General features: G+C 42.6%; 1 protein-coding gene across 9 annotated transcripts in view; it reads left to right on the top strand.

Annotated features, from left to right (window-relative positions):
- The window catches only part of Tnrc6c (trinucleotide repeat containing adaptor 6C), a 121,608-nt gene that overhangs the window by 61,542 nt on the left and 39,191 nt on the right, over positions 1–20,875 (top strand). For all 9 annotated transcript variants that reach the window (XM_076871112.2, XM_076871111.2, XM_076871107.2 and 6 more), the window contains one exon: positions 14,315–16,915. In XM_076871112.2, coding sequence (XP_076727227.1) covers positions 14,315–16,915 — 2,601 coding nt within the window. The remainder of the gene's footprint in view (positions 1–14,314; positions 16,916–20,875) is intronic.

Raw genomic sequence — 20,875 nt, 5'->3', positions numbered from 1 at the left:
TTGGATGTGCTTACTTGACTATTTTGCATCAGGTTCCTTCTCCTCAGATGCTATTGGTGCAGGATGTTCCTGGTACCTCTTACATAAAAGGTACAGCATCATCAAGGATTAATTCCGTGAAATTTTGATGCAAAAATAATATTCTCTAATAAACTTTTTCAGGACTGAAGAGCACTTGTCTGGCATGTATAAGTCACTGGGTTCCATCCCCAGCATCACAAAAAAAGAAGAAAATGAAGAATTATAAAACAGATTTTTTCTAAACATAATAACTTTATCCAAGAAAACATTTCTAGTTTATAGTCCTTTTAATATATATACACACACTAACTTCCACACACATATATACTCACATACATATACACATACATGGCTGGAGGTGTAACTCTTTGGTATAGGGCTTGCCTAGGGTGCATAAGACAAGGCCCTGTGTTCCCAGCATCACAAAAAAATGAATAAAAAATGAAAAAAAATGAAAAAAAATGAATAAAAAATGAAAAAAATGAATAGTTGGTGATGTCCCCAACTAGTACTTCATGTCTCTTAGGAAAGGTCTGCATCTCTTGTGACCTCTACTCTCTAAGGTCCCTTTCCTTTAAGTTATGACTCAAACACTATTCTGGAGAGCTTATTTGTGGTAGGTATTGCTGGATTGCCATTGCATTGTGGGCTCATCCTGGAGATTGTAGCAGCATGTCAGTGTGCATGGAAGGAGCATGCAGAGTGTTAAGAGACCAAGCACATCCTCTGTGTCACTTTCACTCTCTGAACCCTTCATCTACCCAGTGAAGAGATTCCTACTTGGCAGGATTTTAAGATGAGGTATGCATCTCATACTCCATGTAGGGCCTTGCCTATTGAGGTATTCAGTAAGTGCAGCTGAGACTTGGGACTAGTGACACTTTGAGATGTGAAGCAAGCACATACCATCTTGGAAGTGACTACATTCTAAAATACTGTAGTAAAAAGATAAAGTAAAACAGTGCAGTAAAGCTTTCTCACATGGTACTTTGGAATTTCAGCTATTCTCCTTAGAGTTGAATATTCTATAAACTTTCCTTTTTATGGTACAAGTCACTTAATGACTTCAAATCCAGGTGAAATTGTATGGGTACTTTCTAGAAGCATAGCCAGTTGCAGTGAAAATTTTTTTAGGTACTGCTTAAAATAAAAGCTCTTGTAATTTTTTTGAAATTATTTTCATGATATTTTTGTAAGCAGGTTCTCATTCCTGCATTAAAATGACAAGAGTTTCTTTCGTAAGTATGTTCCTCTAACTCTAAGGTTACATTAAACAAAGTATGAATGCCAGGTCAGCAGAACTAAGAGCAAGGCAGGCAGGCAGGGTGAGTGACTAATGCTGAGGAATTTCAACAGCACACCACTCCTAATGAGAATAAAAGCAAACCTGGGAATTTTTTCAACCTAGTTTATCGATTGCTATGTTTTTCCCAAGTGGGTCTGTATGTGAAATCTTTCCTCTCTCAAGTTTTAGTGTTCTTTGGAAAGTCAGAGAAGGTAGAATATCCTCTGGAAGGAATTGATGGAGTTCAGGTCACCTTTATCGTAGTTTTTAAATGTTGCTAGAAGCCCAGAGGGGCTTCCTGATCTCCTCACATGTAAGTATCTGGCCATTTGCTGCCTCTTCCAGTTGGACGTGGATTGCTGCAGTTCCTACTGTGTTAATAGGAAACTTACATGTCCAATTAGGTAAACAGAATTTGGGGGTAAAATTAAACCACACAGATATAGAAGTGGGAAAGTCTTAAAAATTTGAAAGTGTAGGGGTTTGGGACCTTTTTGAGTATAGAAAAAAATTATATACTGTTATAATACAAGACAACTGGTGGAATCAGGAAAGGGACCTCACCTAAAATTTTTTATTTAATCATTTTTTATATACCATTTACTTCCTAATGGAATTTATGTTGGTAGGTTGGTCTGGCTCTTCCAAAGTTCCATTATGATCCATCTGATGTTTTATATTAATTTGTCAAGCTTGTGTATACAGAAAAAATTGCAACCCCAAGTTTTGTCATTTCTTAGACAAAGTAGTGCACCAGTCCTATACTTTCCCACCATCTCTTTGCATTTCTTGTTCTAGCAGAGCATTGAGACTGCATTGTCACACTGAGTATGCACACCTCTGAGGAGGGCAGGAAATACTGATCTTTCAGAGCTTGAGTTTCATCAAGCCCTGATTGAACAAAAACATTTGTTGAATGCCCACGGAATGTAGATACTCTGCATTGGGGACCCTTGATTCATGAAAAAGTATGTTGGGATGTTGTGACAGATATCAGTGTAGGTTGCAATGCACATGTGAAAAGGGCAACAACCCAGACTGCTGAGGAGGACTGCCAAGGAAGGCTTTCTACAGGTAGAAGTGACAGGAGCTGAGCTTCAGATTAGGTATACTTTGCAGAGCAAGTAAAAGAGAGCAGCCTGCATGCAGAGGCATAGGCCTGCAGAGGGTCAGTGTGTCTTGAGGGCCAGATGTGAGAGGCTGCAAGGAGGCTGTAGACTGAGCAAGCTGGCCATTAGTGTTACTAAGTAGAAACAAAAAAAAACAGTTCAAAAATTTATTGTGGTAATTCAGAGGGGTTCCAACAAGATGCTACTGGAACTTGATAAGCCAATTCTGAAGTTCATCTAGAAGGGCAAATGTTCATGAACAGAATACCAAGACATTTTGAAAAAGAAAATAGCCATCCACCAGGAATGGTGGACTATGCCTATAATCTTAGCAGCTCAGGAGGTTGAGACAGGAAGATCTCGAGTTCAAAGCCAGCCTCAGCAACTTTGTAAGGCCCTTAGCAATTTAGCAAGACCCTGTCTCTAAATAAAATGCAAAAGGGATGTGACTCAGTTATTAAGTGCCCCTGGGTTCAATCCCCAGTACCAAAAAAAAAAAAAAAAAACAAAAGCGGTCAGAGCTGTAATCCTTTTGTAATCTTGATGTGTTGCTGGGCAGGATAAATAAATAGATTGATGAGATACAGTGGAAAGACAGGGAGTACATATAGAAGCAGGGATCAGACAGTGGTCAGTGTGGTCATTGTGAACATGATGAATCATATCTCTGTTGGATGCTAGAAAGCCATAGGCAAAACAATACAAGAACCACCAAAGATGATGTAGGAGAGTATTTTCCAGATATTATTATTAGGAAAGTTTCTTTCAATCATAAGCTATGGAGAGAAAAGTTGACAAATTTGAGTGTATAACAATTTAAAACTTTATACAAGGTGATAAATAAAACCTAAGAGGAAATGCTTATTATATAGTAAAGGGTAAATAGCTCAGAAAAACCAAGGGGGTGTACAAATCAGCAAGGAAAGAAACAGCCCAATAGAAATTGGGCAAAAAAATTTGAACCGGAAGATCATGGGATCATACATGGGACCTAGACGTATTGAAAGTGTTACTTATGATCAGGGAGAAAAGATAGTGAGAACCATGATATACCACTTTTCACTTACCCAATTGTTAAAACTTTAAAATCTGGTTCCTATTCCTCTGTTAGGAATATTAGCAGTATTACTATTGAATGGGTGCTTACCATTTGCTGATTCAAGTGCCTATCACACGCTAACTCATTTTTAACACCCTCCAGACCCCAGAACCACCTCAGGCAACTAGAGAGTATGGAGGAAGAATGGCTCGATGTTCTGTGGGTTGGCCAATAAATAGGCACAACCTCTGTAGTGGGCCATTGGGCAGGATTTATCAGCATTTCATGTGGCTGCATCTTGACCCAGGCTGTTGCAAATATGGGAACACATCCTGCAGACACCGGGGGGCATGGCCCCTTGTTCCACCCAAGGCTTGTGGCTCTGTGCCCCATGGCATGACCAGTGATGGGCCAGTTGAGTTGTGCTGCAAGGCTGTAGGGACAGAAATGGAATTGACTGTTGCTTCTTTGGAGCAGTTACAAGTGTAGGTAGTTTGGTTTTCCAGTGAAAACCAACATCTTGCTTTAACCATGGTGATGAAAACATCCGGAGTTGAGAACCAATTGAGCATCTTCTGGGTCCCCAGACAGGTCCCCAAAAGTGGTATATCACTTTTAGACTTCCTCCATTTCCTGCCAGAGTTCAGGTTCAGGTACCCCTCTGTCGGCATAGTGTCAGCGTTGTGTTGTCACTGTTAACCTTGGATGTCACAGAGAGGCTTGATTGGTTTTGCAGCTTTATTAAAATCAACATCCCATTTTGTAAACAAGATAAACAAGACCCTAATACTTGCATGTAAGAATAAGTCCTTGAGGCTTGGGGCGTGGCTCTAAGGTAGAGCACTTGCCTTGCATGTTCCATCTCTTGTACTTCAGGTAAATAAGTCCTGGATACATATAAGATTTAATAATCTGAAGTTGCTGTGAAACTCACTGAAGCTGAAGGCAAAAACAGACTTTATGTAATGGACTACCAATTCAAAAGAGGTTTCCAGGACCAAGCCTGTTCGCGTTAGTAATATATATCCCATGGGCCACTTGTAGAAAATAGGCTCTTAAGCAGTTGTTCCCAGAGAAGCCTGTGTGGCAAGGGGTGAGAAATGTCTTCCAAGGGCTGGGGTAGCCCACCAAGAGCCATAAAGGAGGAGGAGGAGGCAGCCTACAGGTATTTTAGGCACAGGAAGGCTGGCCTGGCTTGAGGACTCAGAGTGGTGCGGGTGGACTGGAGTGGTGCTAGCTCTGACCATGGGCAAGGTACGGCCTGTCACTGACAGTAGCCAGAGACACAGCCAGGTGTTGCCTGTAGTGGAAGAGCTTCTGCCAGACCAGGGGCCAGGCCATCTCCCATTTCTGAACTGGGTTCTCTTTGAAAAAAGTCTGTTTCTGGCAAATATAATGTTTGTGTTCTCACAGAATAATCCAGGGGAAAGTTGGTGTTTGAATTCATATTTTGATTGTGAGTGGGGGGTCATTTGGCCAATTGACCTGGTTGGATGAGTGTTAGCATATACACATGTAGTGATTTACACTGCCAGGATTCCAAAGAATGCCACTTTATCATTTTATCATCTTATTTTCTCTTTTTTAAAAAATATGTTTTTAGTTATACATGGATACAATATCTTTATTTATTTTTATGTGGTGCTGAGGATTGAACCCGGTGCCTCCTTATGAGAGACAAGTGCTCTGCCACTGAGCCACAACCCTAGCCCCATGTTATTTTCTCTTGAGATTACATTTTGCAAGTAATAACTCCAACTTGAAACACTCAAGAGCTTTTATTAAAAAAAAAAAAATACTTTTTCCTAGGCAGAAGCAAAACAACATTGTTTTGGTGGATGCTTTGTACATTTATTAAACAGAAGGTTTGATTAATATTCGGCAGTGTTTGCTACTTAGATCCTTTTTAGATAGAAGCAAAAAAGTAATTAGAAAGTTGAACACTTGCCAATTTCCATATGGGCTCATTGAGAATATCACAGCTGGTGTTGGTATGTGGAACATTGAGAGGATGTGTAGGAAGAGAAAGAAGGGATGAAAAGGAAAGGCAGAGCAGTGGGGTGACAGTTCACATACATGCAGCCAGGAGACAGTATGCCGCTGCTATTTTGGTTGGCTTTCAAAACACAGAAGAGGCTGTGGTGCTAATTGTTACTGGGTCCTGAAGTGAAAATATTTGTGATGGTTGAGAGAATTTGAAGAGGAAGGAGGTGTAGATTTCATGTAGTTTCAGTTAGATGATCAAAGTGTGAAGAGCCCACTGTCGGTGCCCCACCCCTTGGTCTCCTCCTGGAGTGAATGGAAGGGGCGTCACCTGAACCTACCTGGGCCAGAGTGCCCTGGCAGCTCTGCAGGAGGCTCCAACTGGACCTTCTCACATGTTGGAGCTGGAGCCCTAGGAGCTAGGACATCACAGGGTCCACTCTCTGCCAGGGGACATCCTATGGGAGGTGAGCAGCACCTACTGTAGGTATTTCCTGGTAGAGCAGGAGAGGCGGAGCAAGCCCTGAACAAGAAGCAGCTGCCTCTCCTGAGTCAACCTGAATTTCCAGTGCAGAGCAGAACTCGCCCTGGCTCCTGGCTCCTGGCTGCAGCTGGGTGGGATAAGATAGCCCCTGGAGGGTCCTGCTCAGCAGTTCGACTCCCAACTCCTTAACCTTAAGAAAGCAATCTCATTTACAGCCATTTTCAAGAAAAACACAAGGCAACAAGCTGATTTCTTTTAGAAGTTTCATTACTGTTTCCAGTAATCCTTTTACTCTGGTCTGTGTTCAGTAATCCCTTGTGCTTCCAGGAATTGAATGAGATGCTTGGAAATCTCTTCAACCACAGAATTCTAATTGCAAAGTACTTTCTCCCTGAGATTTTTTTGTACACAGTGAGTAGAGTTGAATGGGAGGTTTTTTGGGTCCTCAAGAGCTGAAAACAGTAGTAAACATTTAGCCTGTCCCTGATCACCAGGTATCAAGGGATTTGTGTTGTCAGTAAGCATTAGTGAACATAGAAGTTAAAAGCACTGGGAACCATTCTTTGTAATGTGTGATTGTGATAGTTTTTTGATGGCAGTGATGGTAATGGTGGCAGTAGTAGTAGTGGTGATGGCAGTGGTAACCATAGTGATGGTAATCATTGTAATGATAGTTGTGGTGACACCAGTGATGATGATAGTGGTGAAGGGACAGAGGAGGCATTCAGGGATGTGACAGAATACTGCTATTCAAACTCCTCGGAGTCCTATTGAGGACTTGAAGAGTGTCTTAAAGAAGAGCAGGGAGGTGTGGTGAGTGGGGAGAGCCTGGTTTTACAAAGTGGCTTTAAATTTAACTCACATGTAGAGGACAGATTTTGCTGTTCGTTTTCTGTTGCTTGTTTAGTTTTTACCAGTCTGCTAAGGCATTATTGTGTGCCTGCCCTAAAGTGACTTCTGGCATTGTCCTCATCTGAAAGCTTGCTTAGACATCCACACTCAACAGTTCTCACTAGCGATAATAACAGTAAGATATTTGAGTGACATTTTCAAATCAACTTGAGTCTATATTTGAGAACCAGAAATACTAAATTGGAATCATGCCTTTTTGCTTTCTGGCTTTCAAGGCCTTTCCAAGTGAGTTCTGCTAGTTGTGTTTTTGAGATGGGGTCTCGCCATGCTGCCCTGGCTGGCCTCCAACTCCTGGGCTCAAGTGATCCTCTATGTCAGCCTCCCAAGTAGGTGGGAACTACAGGTGCATACTATCACAAGTAGATAAGACACAGTTGATCCCCATTTTAAAACTTTGAAGGAAAAAGTGGTAGAACAAGGTAAAAATGAAAGAAGGGACTTAAGGAAAAACTAAAGCAAAGAATGAAGCTTCTGTGTGTCAGACCTGGGTCTGCCCTGGGTAGAAAGTTCTCTGAGCAGGAACTTTACAGTCTTGAGAACTTTCCTGCCCATCTTTTCAGTCTTGAGATCTTGTCAGGTAGCAGCTGTGGAATACGCTGTTGAATGTGGATGTCTCAGGGAACTTTCAGATGAGGACACTTACCAGGAGTCACATGAGGGTAGACACAGTATGGGGCCCTAGATGGTGGGAAAAGAGAAGTTTGTCAGAAAATTTCCTAGGGCACCACGCTGGGAAGACCCAGCAGTAAGGCCAAAAACCAGAACTGTAAGGACTACATGTGGAGTAATTTTCACTATTCATGCCTCACCTCTTGGTTTTCCCATATTTAATGTTCATTATTTCCCATATTTAATGCTCATAGCACCTCAAAAGTACTTTTCCTGGAAAAAAAATGCATATATTTTGGAGTTCTTAAAGCTTGATCACATTGGAAAATTTTACAATAATTGTCTCTTTTTGTCTCCTTATTTACTGTTTTCATGACAATGAAAACATACTGAAAAAATGTTCTTAGTGGCTTATATAGTAAGTGATTACACATAAATAAAATGTATAGCAAATTAACCTGGCCTGTTTTTTTTGTTTGTTTGTTTGTTTGTTTTTGCTTGTTTGTTTGTTTTAATCTCGGCCTCATTTTAAGCCCTTTCAGGAGTAAGTTTTGCCATTCTTGGCTGAATTGAAGACAGAAGTCCTCATTTCCCATCAGCTGAGGAGAAGGGACTTGAGGATGATAGATTCTGAGTGAATCATGTTAGAATGTTGGTAATAGCATTTTACAAATTTTACATTTGAGAAGTTCAACACTGATATATAGTGCTATTATCTAATATAGCTAAAATTAATATACTTAAATTTCCCCATTATCCCCATAAAATCCATCATAATGATCAATTCACCTATATTTATTGATGCCTCTCTCCTCCCCAAAAAACAAGTAAATGATAAGGTGTTTCATATGGTAATAAAGTCAGAGTTCATATGTCAGGTTTGGATTTGGGCTTTTACACTTTCAGAAAAATTTTTAGAGAAATACCTAGGATCTGCCCTTAGAGCATTTCTAAGTGATAAAATAAACAACACAACTTTAGTTCACTTTTTATGTTGTTTGCTCTCTCATGTACCTCCATTGGGATTTTCAGTGAGATTAATTTTGGGAGATTCAGATTTTGATAGGGTTGAAGAACCAACAAGTAAGGAACAAGAGAACAGCTGAAATCCATTACCTGAGGAGGTAATGGGCACTATACTGGGCGGTTCCCAGGCCTCCTGTGTCTCCTGTGGCTACCCGGAGCCCCAGAAGAGGGAAGGTGGAGGCAGAGATAATTTAGCTACGCATTGTGTTTCTTTTAAGTGAATGTCACCATTCCAGCCAAATTGACTTCTGTAGTGTGGTTTCTCGTGAAGGGAACTATGTTTAGATACAGATTTGTAGTCTCAGTTATAATCTTTTTCCTAAATAAAAATGACTTTGAACTTTCTTGTAGATTCCTTTCCTACTAGTTTTTTCTGAATAGATAATCTAGTATTTTTACAAATGACTTCAGTTAAGTTGGTTGCCAGGCAACACGGCAGTGAAGCTTAATACTGCCTTTAAAACCAATTGAAGATATAAACATCATTCTTCTGTTATTATTCAAAGCTGCTTTGAAGTATTGACGAGAATTACTCATTTACTCATCCAGCGGATAATTCTTCATGGCCTACCCTGTGCCAGACAATCTGCTAAGCTCTGGAGGTAAAAATAGTGTAGGCATAGGCAGGCCTTGCCTTCCAGGATTTGCCGCCTAGAAGGAAACCAGCCAGCAATTGCTTGGTAGCTTGCTCTGGGCTGGGTGCTCCATGAGAAAAGGTGTTGTGTTTCTTCTGAGCCCAGACACTGAGCCCAACACTTAGCTTGTTCATAACAGACCAGGAAATGTGTCATTTAACAGAAGTTTGCAAGCTGTGGGCCCATGAGCCATTTCTGATTCACCACCTGTCTTTGTAAATAAAATTTCATTGGACACACACCCACACTGGTTTATTTATGCATTATCTATAGTGGCTTTTATACCACCACAGCAAAACAGAGACCAGTGGCCCAGAAATCATAAAATATTTACCCTCTAACCCTGTGCAGCAATTGTTGCCAACCTGATCTAAAAGGGGTTAACAGGAAAGGAAGACTAAAATAATATTGCAGAGGGTCCTAATTGGAGAAAGAAAGTCTCTCAAAGTGGATGTGCACTGGGTTGAGATAGGAAAGCAGAGTAGATCTTGAGTCCAGGCAGGGGCAGCTCTCCAATGGCCCTGTCTTAGGAGGGCAGGGTACAAACAATGCCTTGAGGAACTGACTGAGCTAGAGCCCAGAGCAAAGGAAGGAATGACACAAGGTGAAACCTCAAAAGAGAGGTGGACTTTGAAGTGCCTGGGTGAGCACTCAGGACCCATGTCTTTGGAGAAGAATCTTGGTGCAGCACTGAAGACAGCGGTAGGGATCAGGAATGGAATGAGACTGGGCAAGCTGGTATAATCTTCCAGGAATGCCGTCATGCCACCAGGACAAGAGGGTGTTTTGAGGGGGGGTTGGGTTTTGTTTTTAGTGAAAGGATTTTGGAGATGCCCATGTGTGAACTCAACAGGTATGGCTTCCTCCTGCTCTTATTGGGTGTTGGCTATTGGGGATGCCTGCACACCTGCCCTGTGTAGAAGAGACTTTGCTTCCTGTCAGTTCCTCCCCACTGGTGTGCACCTCAGCCTGGGAAGGATTACACAAGTGTGCTGCCTTGTGGTGGGCCCTTCCAGAGCAGTACATGCGAACAGTCTATTTCCTGGTTCTTGACTCTGTTCATTTTAAACAGAATAAACAAATTTGATTATAAAAATATCTTTGCTTTACACATGAGATGTTCAATACCATTAATCTTTAGGGAAATAAAAATCAAAACCATAGTGACATACCACTTCACCCACTAGGATGACTGTTATTTAAAAAAAAAAAAAATTTAAATAACAGGTATTGTCAAGGATGTGGAGAAATTAGAGCATGTTGCTAGTGGGAGTATGGGGTGGTGCGGTTGGTGTGGAGAACAGTCTGATGCCCAGAAGAATGAAAACAGAGACTGCAGCAGATCCTTGTGCACTAGTGCTCAGAGTCCCTGTTCTCAAAAGGCCAAAAGGGAGAAACAGCAAAATGTGGCCTGTCCACCGATGGAGAATTGATCAACCACCAATGCAAATGGTGAGCGAATTCATTCCCCAGCATGGGTGGGCCTTCAAAGCATTCCACTCAAGTGAAGCAAGCCAGACACAAAGACAGATGCTGTGTGGTTCCACTTGCAGGAGGTGCTTGGCATGATCAAACCCACAGAGGACAGAATAGGGGAGTTACCAGGGGCTGGAGGAGTGAGTGCAGAAGAATCAGTGGGTACAGTTTCAGTATGGGACAATGGGGAATTTCTAGAGATGGGTGGTGATGCTGGTGATACTTGATACCATTGAATTCTGTACTCAAAAAAGGGTTAAAATGGTAAATTTCGTGTTAATGTGTATTTTATCACATTAAAAACATCTTTGATTTCATATCATAGTTGAGATTGACCACACCAAATATACAGCTTGAATTTGTATATATGTGATTCTTATGTTAATGTGTATTGTATCAGAATACAATTTCTAGTAAGCTCTAGAAATTGCAAATTTTAGAGCCAAGAACCTCAGGGATTAATATAGCTCAACATTATCTTTTTAGACTTGAGAAGTGACTTACTTAGCAAGAACTTGCATTTGGTCTCAAATGTTTATGCCTTTGTTCATCCAGGAGACATTGGTTACCTAATATGTGACAAGCATTGTGGATATAGAACTAAGAAGGTACCATCTATACCCTTGAGGAACTTGCCCTGAGAAATTAGATTTTTGATCCAGTGATCAGATTGATTTTTAGTCACTGTTTCTCTGAAATGCCTGTTCCTGGATTTTCTTCATTATTTGTAAGGTTTTTGGCCTTTTTCTTAATGATTTATAAAAAGTTCTTTACTCTGAAAATTGTCCTTTATCTGTTACTACCTGCCTATAGCTTATGTTTTGTTTTTCAGTATATGATGTCATTTGTTGTATAGATGTTTCAATGTTAATGTAGCCAAATTTATCAATGTTTTATGGCTATGCATTTCATGTCTTCTGTAAGAAGATACAATGTCAGAGGTCCCAGAAATAAGTTTCCTGTATTTCCTTATTAAGCTTTAAAGGGTTTTGCAGGTTTTTGTTTTTTGTTTTTGGTTTTGTTTTTGTTTTTTGGTAACAGAAATTGAGACAGTCTTTCAAAGTTGCTTTGAGACAGGTCTCACAAAGTTGTTTAGAGTCTCACTAAGTTGCCAAGGCTGATTTTAAACTCCTGATTCTCCTGACTCAGCCTCCCAAGACTCTGAGATGGCAGGCGTGCACCACGGTACCACCCCTAAATAGGACTTACTTATGTAGAGTGTGTTTTTGTGTATGGTATTAAATAGGGAATTTCCTTTTTTTCTTTGCATGTTGGCAGGCAGTTGTCTAGCAGCACTCAGTAGTAGCTGGTCCTCCCCTCTCTGCTAGCCTGGTGCTATCTTCTTCAGCCTGTCACTCATCCCATGTACGACCACTCTAAATGTGGACTGAGTGAGCCTCAGGCATCACTTCACACAGATCCTCGCAGCAGACCATTAAGGCAAGGCCCATTTTCCACAGTGCAACAGTTATGGCACAGAAATGGTGGTACTGTGTATTCCAGCTGACTAATCCAGGTTGCTGACCCCCTGCTGTTCTAGTTTAGAGGCGAGTGGCCTGCCTCAAGGCAGAGCCTGTCCTCAAGGGAAACAGGACATGATGAAATGAACTCCAGCAGAATTTGCTGACTGCAAGCCATGATTCGAAGTCTGGAAGCTTGGGCTTGCTTTCTGTGTTAGTGATGAGTGGCTCATTGATCCCTTTCAGTTAGTTACTGCATAAGCTAGTTTTTCAGAATACATGCAAAACCAAGAGGGGAAATTATCATAAACCAGAGTTAAGAGAGTTGGCCCCTAACATTTAACAAGAGAAAGCCTGGTTGTTTTATAGGAATTTAGGTACTTAAAATTTTTTGTTACCTGTTTTCATTTTCACCTGGAATTGCCTACCTACTTTGGAATGACCTGGAACATAATTCTAAATTCATCATATTACTTTTAATCAGACAACAAATCTCTCTTTTTTAAGGTTGATATCATCTTTAGAATAATCTTTTGCAAGTATGATCATTTTTACATACTTTCTTATTTTTCCTTTAGTTTCATCAAACTATTTCTCCCTTTTTTTGTGGTGCTAGGAATTGAACCCATTTTTTTTTTTTTTATTTTGAGACAGGGTCTTGCTAAGTTGCTTAGGCTGGCCCGGAACTTGAGATCTCCTCCCTCAGCCTCCCAAGTTGCTAGGGTGACCAGTGTGGCCTCTCCCAGCTAATTTCATCAAGCTTTTTAAAGGGGAGCTTCCTTGGGAAGACCATGCTTTAACTCTCCACAGATAATATCTTTTTTTTAATATTTATTTTTTAGTTGTAGTTGGACATAATACCTTTATTTTATTTATTTATTTATTTATTTATTTATTTATTTATTTATTTTTATGTGGTGCTGAGGATCGAACCCAGGGTCTTGCATGTGTGAGGCAAGCGCCCTACCACTGAGCCACAACACCAGCCCTCCACAGATAAGATCTAATTGAAATAAATTTGAAGAGAACATAATTACAGGAATCTAAAAGAGAAGGAAAAACTTCACAGTGTATTTAAAGAAACTCCACTAGGGATATCTAACATATGTTTGTTGTACATTTTGTTTTAATGATTTTCAAACATTACTTTTATTTTTTAGTAATACATACTTGAATAGCCTACTAGAAAATTTATTGAAATGTAAGTTTGATTATAACATTGGAAATAATTAGAAAATCACAGGAGATAAAATGCAGTTATGAAATGACAGATATTTTGAGAGGATCACAAGAGTGAAATGATATATAAGTACTGTAGGAAAATAGCATATTAAATTATCCTGAGGATCTCAAAAGAACAGAGTAATAAAATAAGAAAGTAAAATATAAGTACAGAAGTTCATTTATGAATATACAACCAGTGAAACTGCACATCATGTACAACCACAAGAATGGGATGCTAATTAGAATAAGTTATACTCCACGTATGTATACTACATCAGAATTCACTCTACTGTCAACGTATATCTAAAAAGAACAAATAAAAACATTTTTAAAAAGAAAACAAGTTCAGAAGGAATCCCTAGAAATCCAAAAAGATACCAACTGTAGAGTCAAGAATTTTTTAAATTAATGCACAAGAAACAGTGATAAAGCAAATTACAGATTAGACCAGATAAAGTAGTAAATACAGTTAAACATTTCTAACACTTAGTATCTTGGATAACAGAAGGTAACTTTCTCTAATATGTCTTCTCTCTCCTTGCCTTCCCCTCTCCCCAAACTATTGGCTATTATGTGACTCCGCAAAGCATTTACAGTTCTTCCACTGAAAGAGCTTCATGTGGCTTCTAGGGATACCGTAACTAACTAGAAATCGGGAAGAGGAGCACCACAAGCTGTACTCAGTGGCCCATGTGAACTCAGCGTCCTCGCCAGTGCTCCACAGAGTCCACCTGTTCATAGGAGTTGCATGGTCAAAATTTCCAGAGCTGCCACATTCAAGTGAAGCCATTCCCATACATTGTGCCTCTGCGCAAGGGGGTGAAATTATGATGTGGTGGTGAGAAATATGTAATTTTAGAAACATCTCTCTATACTGGGAGCCATTAAGAAGATACACAGCCTTTTTTTTTTTTTTTTAATGTCACTTTTAGCATTTGTCATTCAGAATTGAAAACTTGAAACAAAGAACTTCCCCAAAGACTGTTTGACAGTTGATTGATTAACAAATGGGAGGAAAATCTAATTTTGAATTTTCTTTCATCTTTTTTAGATCTTGGTCACAGTGGACTGACAGATCATTATGAAAATTCCCACTGGGGACAGCAGCCCTCTTACAGAAGCGATGCCAACTGCAGCTGGGAAAAAGTGATAATAGATAGGACTGACCAGGAGGCGTGGCCTTCCATCACAGGAACAGAGACTGAATCTGCCTCAGAATGTCCTACAGACACTGACTCTGCCTCCAACTGTGGCTCAGAAAACAGTAGCATGGCTACAGGGAGTGCCCAGGGCAGCTTCACAGGGCATACCAAGAAGACAAATGGCAATAACGGCACCAACAGCGCACTGGTCCAAAGCCCTTCTCATCAGAGTGCCCTTGGGGCAGCAGGAGCTAACGGGAGTGGAGGCACAGGCAGAGCGTGGGGCGTAGCCACCGGCTCCAGCTCTGGCCTGGCTCACTGCTCTGTCAGTGGTGGGGATGGGAAAATGGACACCATGATTGGCGATGGGAGAAGTCAGAATTGCTGGGGTGCTTCCAACTCCAGTGCCGGCATTAACCTTAACCTTAGTCCTAATGCCAACCCAGCTGCCTGGCCTGTACTTGGGCATGAAGGAACTGTGGCCACAGGCAACCCTTCCAGTATTTGCAGTCCAGTCAGTGCCATAGGTCAGAATATGGGCAGCCAGAATGGGAATCCAACAGGCACTCTAGGTGCATGGGGAAACTTGCTGCCACAAGAGAGCACAGAACCACAAACGTCCACGTCTCAGAATGTGTCTTTCAGCCTACAACCTCAGAACCTTAACACTGATGGACCAAATAACACTAACCCCATGAGCTCCTCACCAAACCCTGTCAATGCAATGCAGACAAATGGACTGCCCAACTGGGGCGTGGCTGTGGGCATGGGGGCCATCCTCCCTCCCCATCTGCAAGGCCTTCCTGGTGCTAATGGATCATCGGCTTCTCAAGGCAGTGGGGGTGGGGGCGAAGGGATAAGCAACTCTGTGTGGGGACTGACCCCCAGTAACCCTGCCACAGCAAATAGCAGTTCTGGGTTCAGTCAGGGGAATGCAGACACTGTGAACTCAGCATTAAGTGCTAAACAAAATGGATCCAGCAGTGCTGTGCAAAAGGAAGAACGGGGAGGGAGCGCCTGGGACTCGGGGCCTCCTGCAGGTCCAGGGGTACTTGCCTGGGGGAGGGGCAGTGGCAGCAGTGGCATTGGTAACATCCATTCAGGAGCGTGGGGCCACCCCAGCCGAGGCTCCTCTAATGGTATGAATGGGGAGTGGGGAAAGCTCCCAAACCAGCATTCCAGTAGCGACATCAGTGGGAAAGGACCAGGAGGGTGGGATGGCCCCAGCTCTGCCAGCCAGACTCCTGCCTTGCAGCCTAGCAGTGAACATGTGAACTCTTGGGCCAAAGCTGCATCTTCTGGAACTACAGCCAGCGAAGGGAGTAGTGATGGGTCTGGCAGTCACAATGAAGGAGGCCCTGGGAGGGAAGGAGCAGGAGAGGGCCGGAGGCGGGATAAAGGGGTGATAGACCAGGGACATATCCAGTTGCCAAGGAATGATCTCGACCCAAGAGTTCTGTCCAACACTGGTTGGGGACAGACTCCTGTAAAGCAAAACACTGCCTGGGAATTTGAAGAATCCCCTAGGTCAGAAAGAAAAAATGACAATGGGACAGAGGCCTGGGGTTGTGCAGCTACTCAGTCTTCAAACTCAGGGGGGAAGAACGATGGGTCCATCATGAACAGTACAAATACCTCTTCAGTATCGGGGTGGGCCAGCTCACCGCCTGCTGCTGTGCCAGCAAACACAGGCTGGGGAGACAGCAACAACAAAGCACCAAGTGGCCCTGGGGTCTGGGGGGACTCAATAAGCTCTACTGCTGTTAATAATGCTGCTGCTGCCAAGAGCAGCCATGCTTGGAGTGGGACCGTGAATCAGGAGGACAAGTCACCCACCTGGGGTGAGCCTCAAAAACCCAAATCCCAAAACTGGGGAGATGGACAAAGATCAAATCCATCCTGGAGTGCAGGAGGGGGAGACTGGGCAGATTCATCATCTGTCCTTGGACACCTGGGGGATGGGAAGAAAAATGGCTCTGGATGGGATGCTGAGAGTAATAGATCAGGGTCTGGTTGGAATGATGCCACAAGATCTGGGACCAGTGGCTGGGGCAGCAGCACAAATACAAAGGTGAATCCAGGTACCAACTGGGGGGAGTCCCTAAAACCTGGTCCCCAACAGAACTGGGCAAACAAGTCCCAAGACAACAATGTGAGTAACTGGGGAGGAGCTGCTTCTGTTAAACAGACAGGGACAGGCTGGATTGGAGGCCCAGTGCCAGTCAAGCAGAAGGACAGCAGTGAGGCAACTGGCTGGGAAGAACCCTCTCCACCGTCCATCCGACGAAAGATGGAAATTGATGACGGTACCTCAGCTTGGGGGGACCCAAGCAACTACAACAATAAAACTGTAAACATGTGGGATAGAAACAACCCAGTTATCCAGAGCAGTACCACCACCACCACCACCACCCCCTCCTCCTCCACAAGCAACCCTGCACACCGGGGCGGGACACCACCCCCGCACCAGGCCAGCACACAGCTGAATCGGTCACCATTGCTTGGGCCAGGTATGGAAGGTGCTGTAAGCTGCATTATAAGTACAAAAGTAGTTTATTCTCATTACTTATGTATAGTGGTCATATAGCAGATGAAAGTGAAATCACTTTGTGCCCTGGCCTTGTAGCATCATACCTGAATATCATCCAAAGAGAATACATAAGGCAGGATCCCCTTGTGTTTTCTATGCACAGAAGGTATAGAGCTGTTCCCTTTCTTGTTCAGATTACCAGAGGGCACTTATGTGAAGTTATAATCAGGTGGTGACTCTTGATTTGTCTGGGTTCCTCATATAACTGTTGGATAGATTGTATCTTGTTACAGGAACGATTTTGAATTCTTTTTTCATCTTAGCCTCATGTGTATGTTCAGTGCTACTTCCAATCTTCCTAAACATCATTTTAGAGGTTTCCCAGTGTTTTATGTCATGTTTATGCTTTGAGAATCAGAAATGTTCTGGTCTTTATCAGTCACTAAGTTTGCATAGGCACACTCTCAGAAGATGTTATTTAGCCTTTGCCCAGTTTTTTAAGCCTTTTTAAATAATCCGTCTTATCATAATCACAAAGGCTTCTTCTAACATGTGCTGTGCAGATAGTCCAGGTCAATCCCCATGCCACACACCCAAACCCCCTCAATGTCAGCAGCAAGCCATGATCATAAGATGGGAGAGGAAAGAAGACCCATGTCCTCTTCAGAAAGGGTTGGGGCCCATTGTATTAGTTTGTGTTAATTTAGAAATAATAGTCTTCAGCTGTCTCATATAAGCCAGTGGTTCTTAGCCCTGGCTTTCCTTAGAGTTAGTTATCTGGGAACTTGGTGAGGTGGAGGGTATGACAGTCCCAGAGAGTGCAATTCAATCTGTCTGGAATGAAGCCCAATTCACTGGTAGTGTTAAAGCTCCACAGGTGTTTCTGATATGTGGTTCATACTGAAAACAATTTTTGTAAAATGTAACGGACAGTTGTACCAGTCATGTTTTTATTTCAGTTGAAGATCCTAAAATCAAACTAAGACTTGTGTTTTGAGTTCCTTCATGGTGCAAGTGGAAGAAAAGATGAAGAGATAATTCAACCTTCCCCCAGAGATAATTACAATATTGTTGAATTACAGTAGAAAAAGAGAAACTGGAGTATGGCTTTGGGATGAAGAAGGTTGTAATCTCAGCTAACTATGCACTGGTTAAAGTGTACTTAGAGGAACAACATCAGTTCTGGACACAAGGGACTCAGGGAAGCTTCCTGTAAGGGGTGCAAATAAAATTCAGTTGGACTTCGTAACTGCACAACTTGCAATAGTCCCAGATTTCTAATTGGAATATTGGCCTATGTACAAAGTATCACTGTCCATTAGGCATGGAATCTGCCTAAGCAGTAAAGGAGATTGCTCACCAAATTTCAGAACTTCTTAGAGGTGGGAGGCACTAGAAAGCACATAATCCTGCTCCTGGCCTGGTTACATTCTGAAGTCTCTTTTGCCAACTTAGTAAAGAACCAGGCACCTCTGCCAAGGCTCCACCCACCATGCCCAGTATGCTTGTTTCTTGCCTCTGTTGTGCTCTTCCTTAGACTGCTCCTGAGTCAGCTTCTCTCTTGGTTTAGTAATTATGCTTATAGTTTTGTCTCCTGAAACAATACCAGAGTTAATTTCTCTTCTGTACTGCAAAATTTTTAGCAATTGACTGATTGTCACATTTCACTGACCTGTAACCAGGAGATGTTTCTGCTCCTTAAAGCTTTCCTTAAACTCAGTTTTCAGTCCTTCTCATGGTCATCTGGGAAGCTGTTTCCCTGAGTCCCTTGTGTCCAGAACTGATATTGTTGCTCTAAGTACACTTTAACCAGTGCATAGTTAGCCGAGATTATAACCTTCTTCATCCCAAAACCATACTCCTAGAAATGCATTCTAAGTTTCTGTTAGCTTTTTGAACCATATCACATGCAGTTTTCCTCAAATTGAATTCATTTATTTTTATTTTTTATTTATTCTATTTATTTTTGCATTACAATTCTTAATATACCATTATACCATAATTTATCATATCTCTGATTATATATAAGGTATGTTGACACCAAATTCACATCTTCATACATGTTTCAAATTGAATTTAAAAACACATCTTTCCTCCTAAGGCTGTGATTAAGCCACCCCTCCCTTTCTCCCTCAGAAAGCTCTGCTGCATGGTTGCTCAGCCCCAAGTGAAGAGCTCCATCCCTGGCCAGCTGTTAGGATCAGGGCTTCCAGTGTCTTGAGAGCATTTTGACCCCTGATTCTGTATGCCTACAGCAACATAGATGTTCCTTCTAGCTTTATGTTGTCCCTAAATTTTATAAACATGCCATGAAGACAAGACTAAGGATAGTCTCTGGCTAATCAGTCATCTTATAGATGGCACCTGTCGTCCAGAATCCCACCTGTGAGAATGCAGTGTTGTTTTTCACTCTTGGCATTAGTGATTCCAGAAGGCCCATAGCGGGCAGCAGAGTAGTACTGAGTGCCATTTGACTATCATGGGCAGACACGTTGGTTTAAAAAAACCATCTTGACTAGCAGACACTGCTGGACAGACCTGAGTGGAGAATCTGGTTCCATGGCTGCCTCACTCCATTACCCCAGAAATCAACTGTAGCTGGCTCCTTGCATCCCTCTGAACCCCATGTAGCTCCCATGAGGTGGCACAGGGAACAAATGGAATAAACAAATAGGAGTTCAAAGTAGTTGGAGGTCGTGATGGGGGAAGGCTTTGAGAAAGCAGCAACTGGAGTGAGGCTCAGGGGTGGGTCGGTCTGGACTGTGTCTATTTGAGCCTGTTCAAGAGGTCTGGGAAAACAAGGAACAGTTGTAAGCAGATCTTGAACCACAAGACTGACTTTTTGTGGAATCAGCCATTCTGTCTGTAAAATGAATGTAAAAAGAAGCCATGCTGGAGAAAAGGTGACAGTGGTGGTGAAGATGGGTAGAGGGGGCTTAAAATGAGTGACTGTTTGGATGTGGAAGCCAAGAAGGAAGATGGACTCAGGGCTTTGGCGAGGGACAGATGATTGTGTCATCTGCTGGAGTATATGTGAGCACAGCAGAAGGCACAGAAATCAGACATGTCCAGTGCCCAAATTGGACATAAAAGACTAGGTCTTAGTGCAGAGCTGGCTGAAGGTGCAGCTATGGGAGAGTGACCATGAGCACAGGGGTTAGGTCAAGAGGAAAAGTACATAGGATTGTAGAGTTTTGAGCACAGTTAGAGATGAATTAAAAAAAAAAAAAAATGAGGAGAGAATGAGGATATGTGGGAAGGGAGGAGAGCCCTTCATCCAAAGGTGAGGTGCTCCTTGTCCATCTGGTAGAGGAGAAAAGGGTAGCTATACAGGCAGGCCAGTGTTCAGTGGCTGACAGCTCAAGGATACCAGCACCAGCCCAGAGTGGAGAGGAAGAGGGAGAAGTGGAAGTGTGAAGGAGAGGAAGCAGCATCGGCTTTTGCCAAGAACAGACCCCAAAGGGCTGGGCAATGTCAGGTCCCAGAGACCACAGGGCACAGAGCTGCCTTGGAGCACAGCAAGGAGTGAAGCAGCCAAGACCCTGGCCTGTGGGACTTGCAGCAGGGGGACCATGCATGCGCAGTGATGATGCTGGAGAGAGCCCCAGGTGGGTGGGGTGTGTGGAGGGGTTTGTACAAGGCAGCAGAACATTAGCAGCTGTTCGGTTTCATAGTAAGCGTTCAGCAGCTGGGCTGAAATGAGAACTGTCCTCTTTGCATCAACTCAAATGCCTTTCTATAGAACCTCCCCCGTTCACCTGCTGCATGTGGTCCTTCAGGCTCCTCTCACTTCCTTGGCAATTCACCTTTACCTCCCTAATGCTACCTGCCTTATCAGGGATCCTGTGTGGATCCACCTGCAGTTCAGTGTCACTACATGAGCCATCCAAATCACAGGCCCCACCTGGTCCCACAACCATGTTCTTTTGACCACATTTTC

Source organism: Callospermophilus lateralis, chromosome 11 (assembly GCF_048772815.1).
Source record: "Callospermophilus lateralis isolate mCalLat2 chromosome 11, mCalLat2.hap1, whole genome shotgun sequence".
In the NCBI taxonomy this organism is placed as follows: domain Eukaryota; kingdom Metazoa; phylum Chordata; class Mammalia; order Rodentia; family Sciuridae; genus Callospermophilus; species Callospermophilus lateralis.
This window is presented reverse-complemented; position numbering and strand designations above follow the sequence as displayed.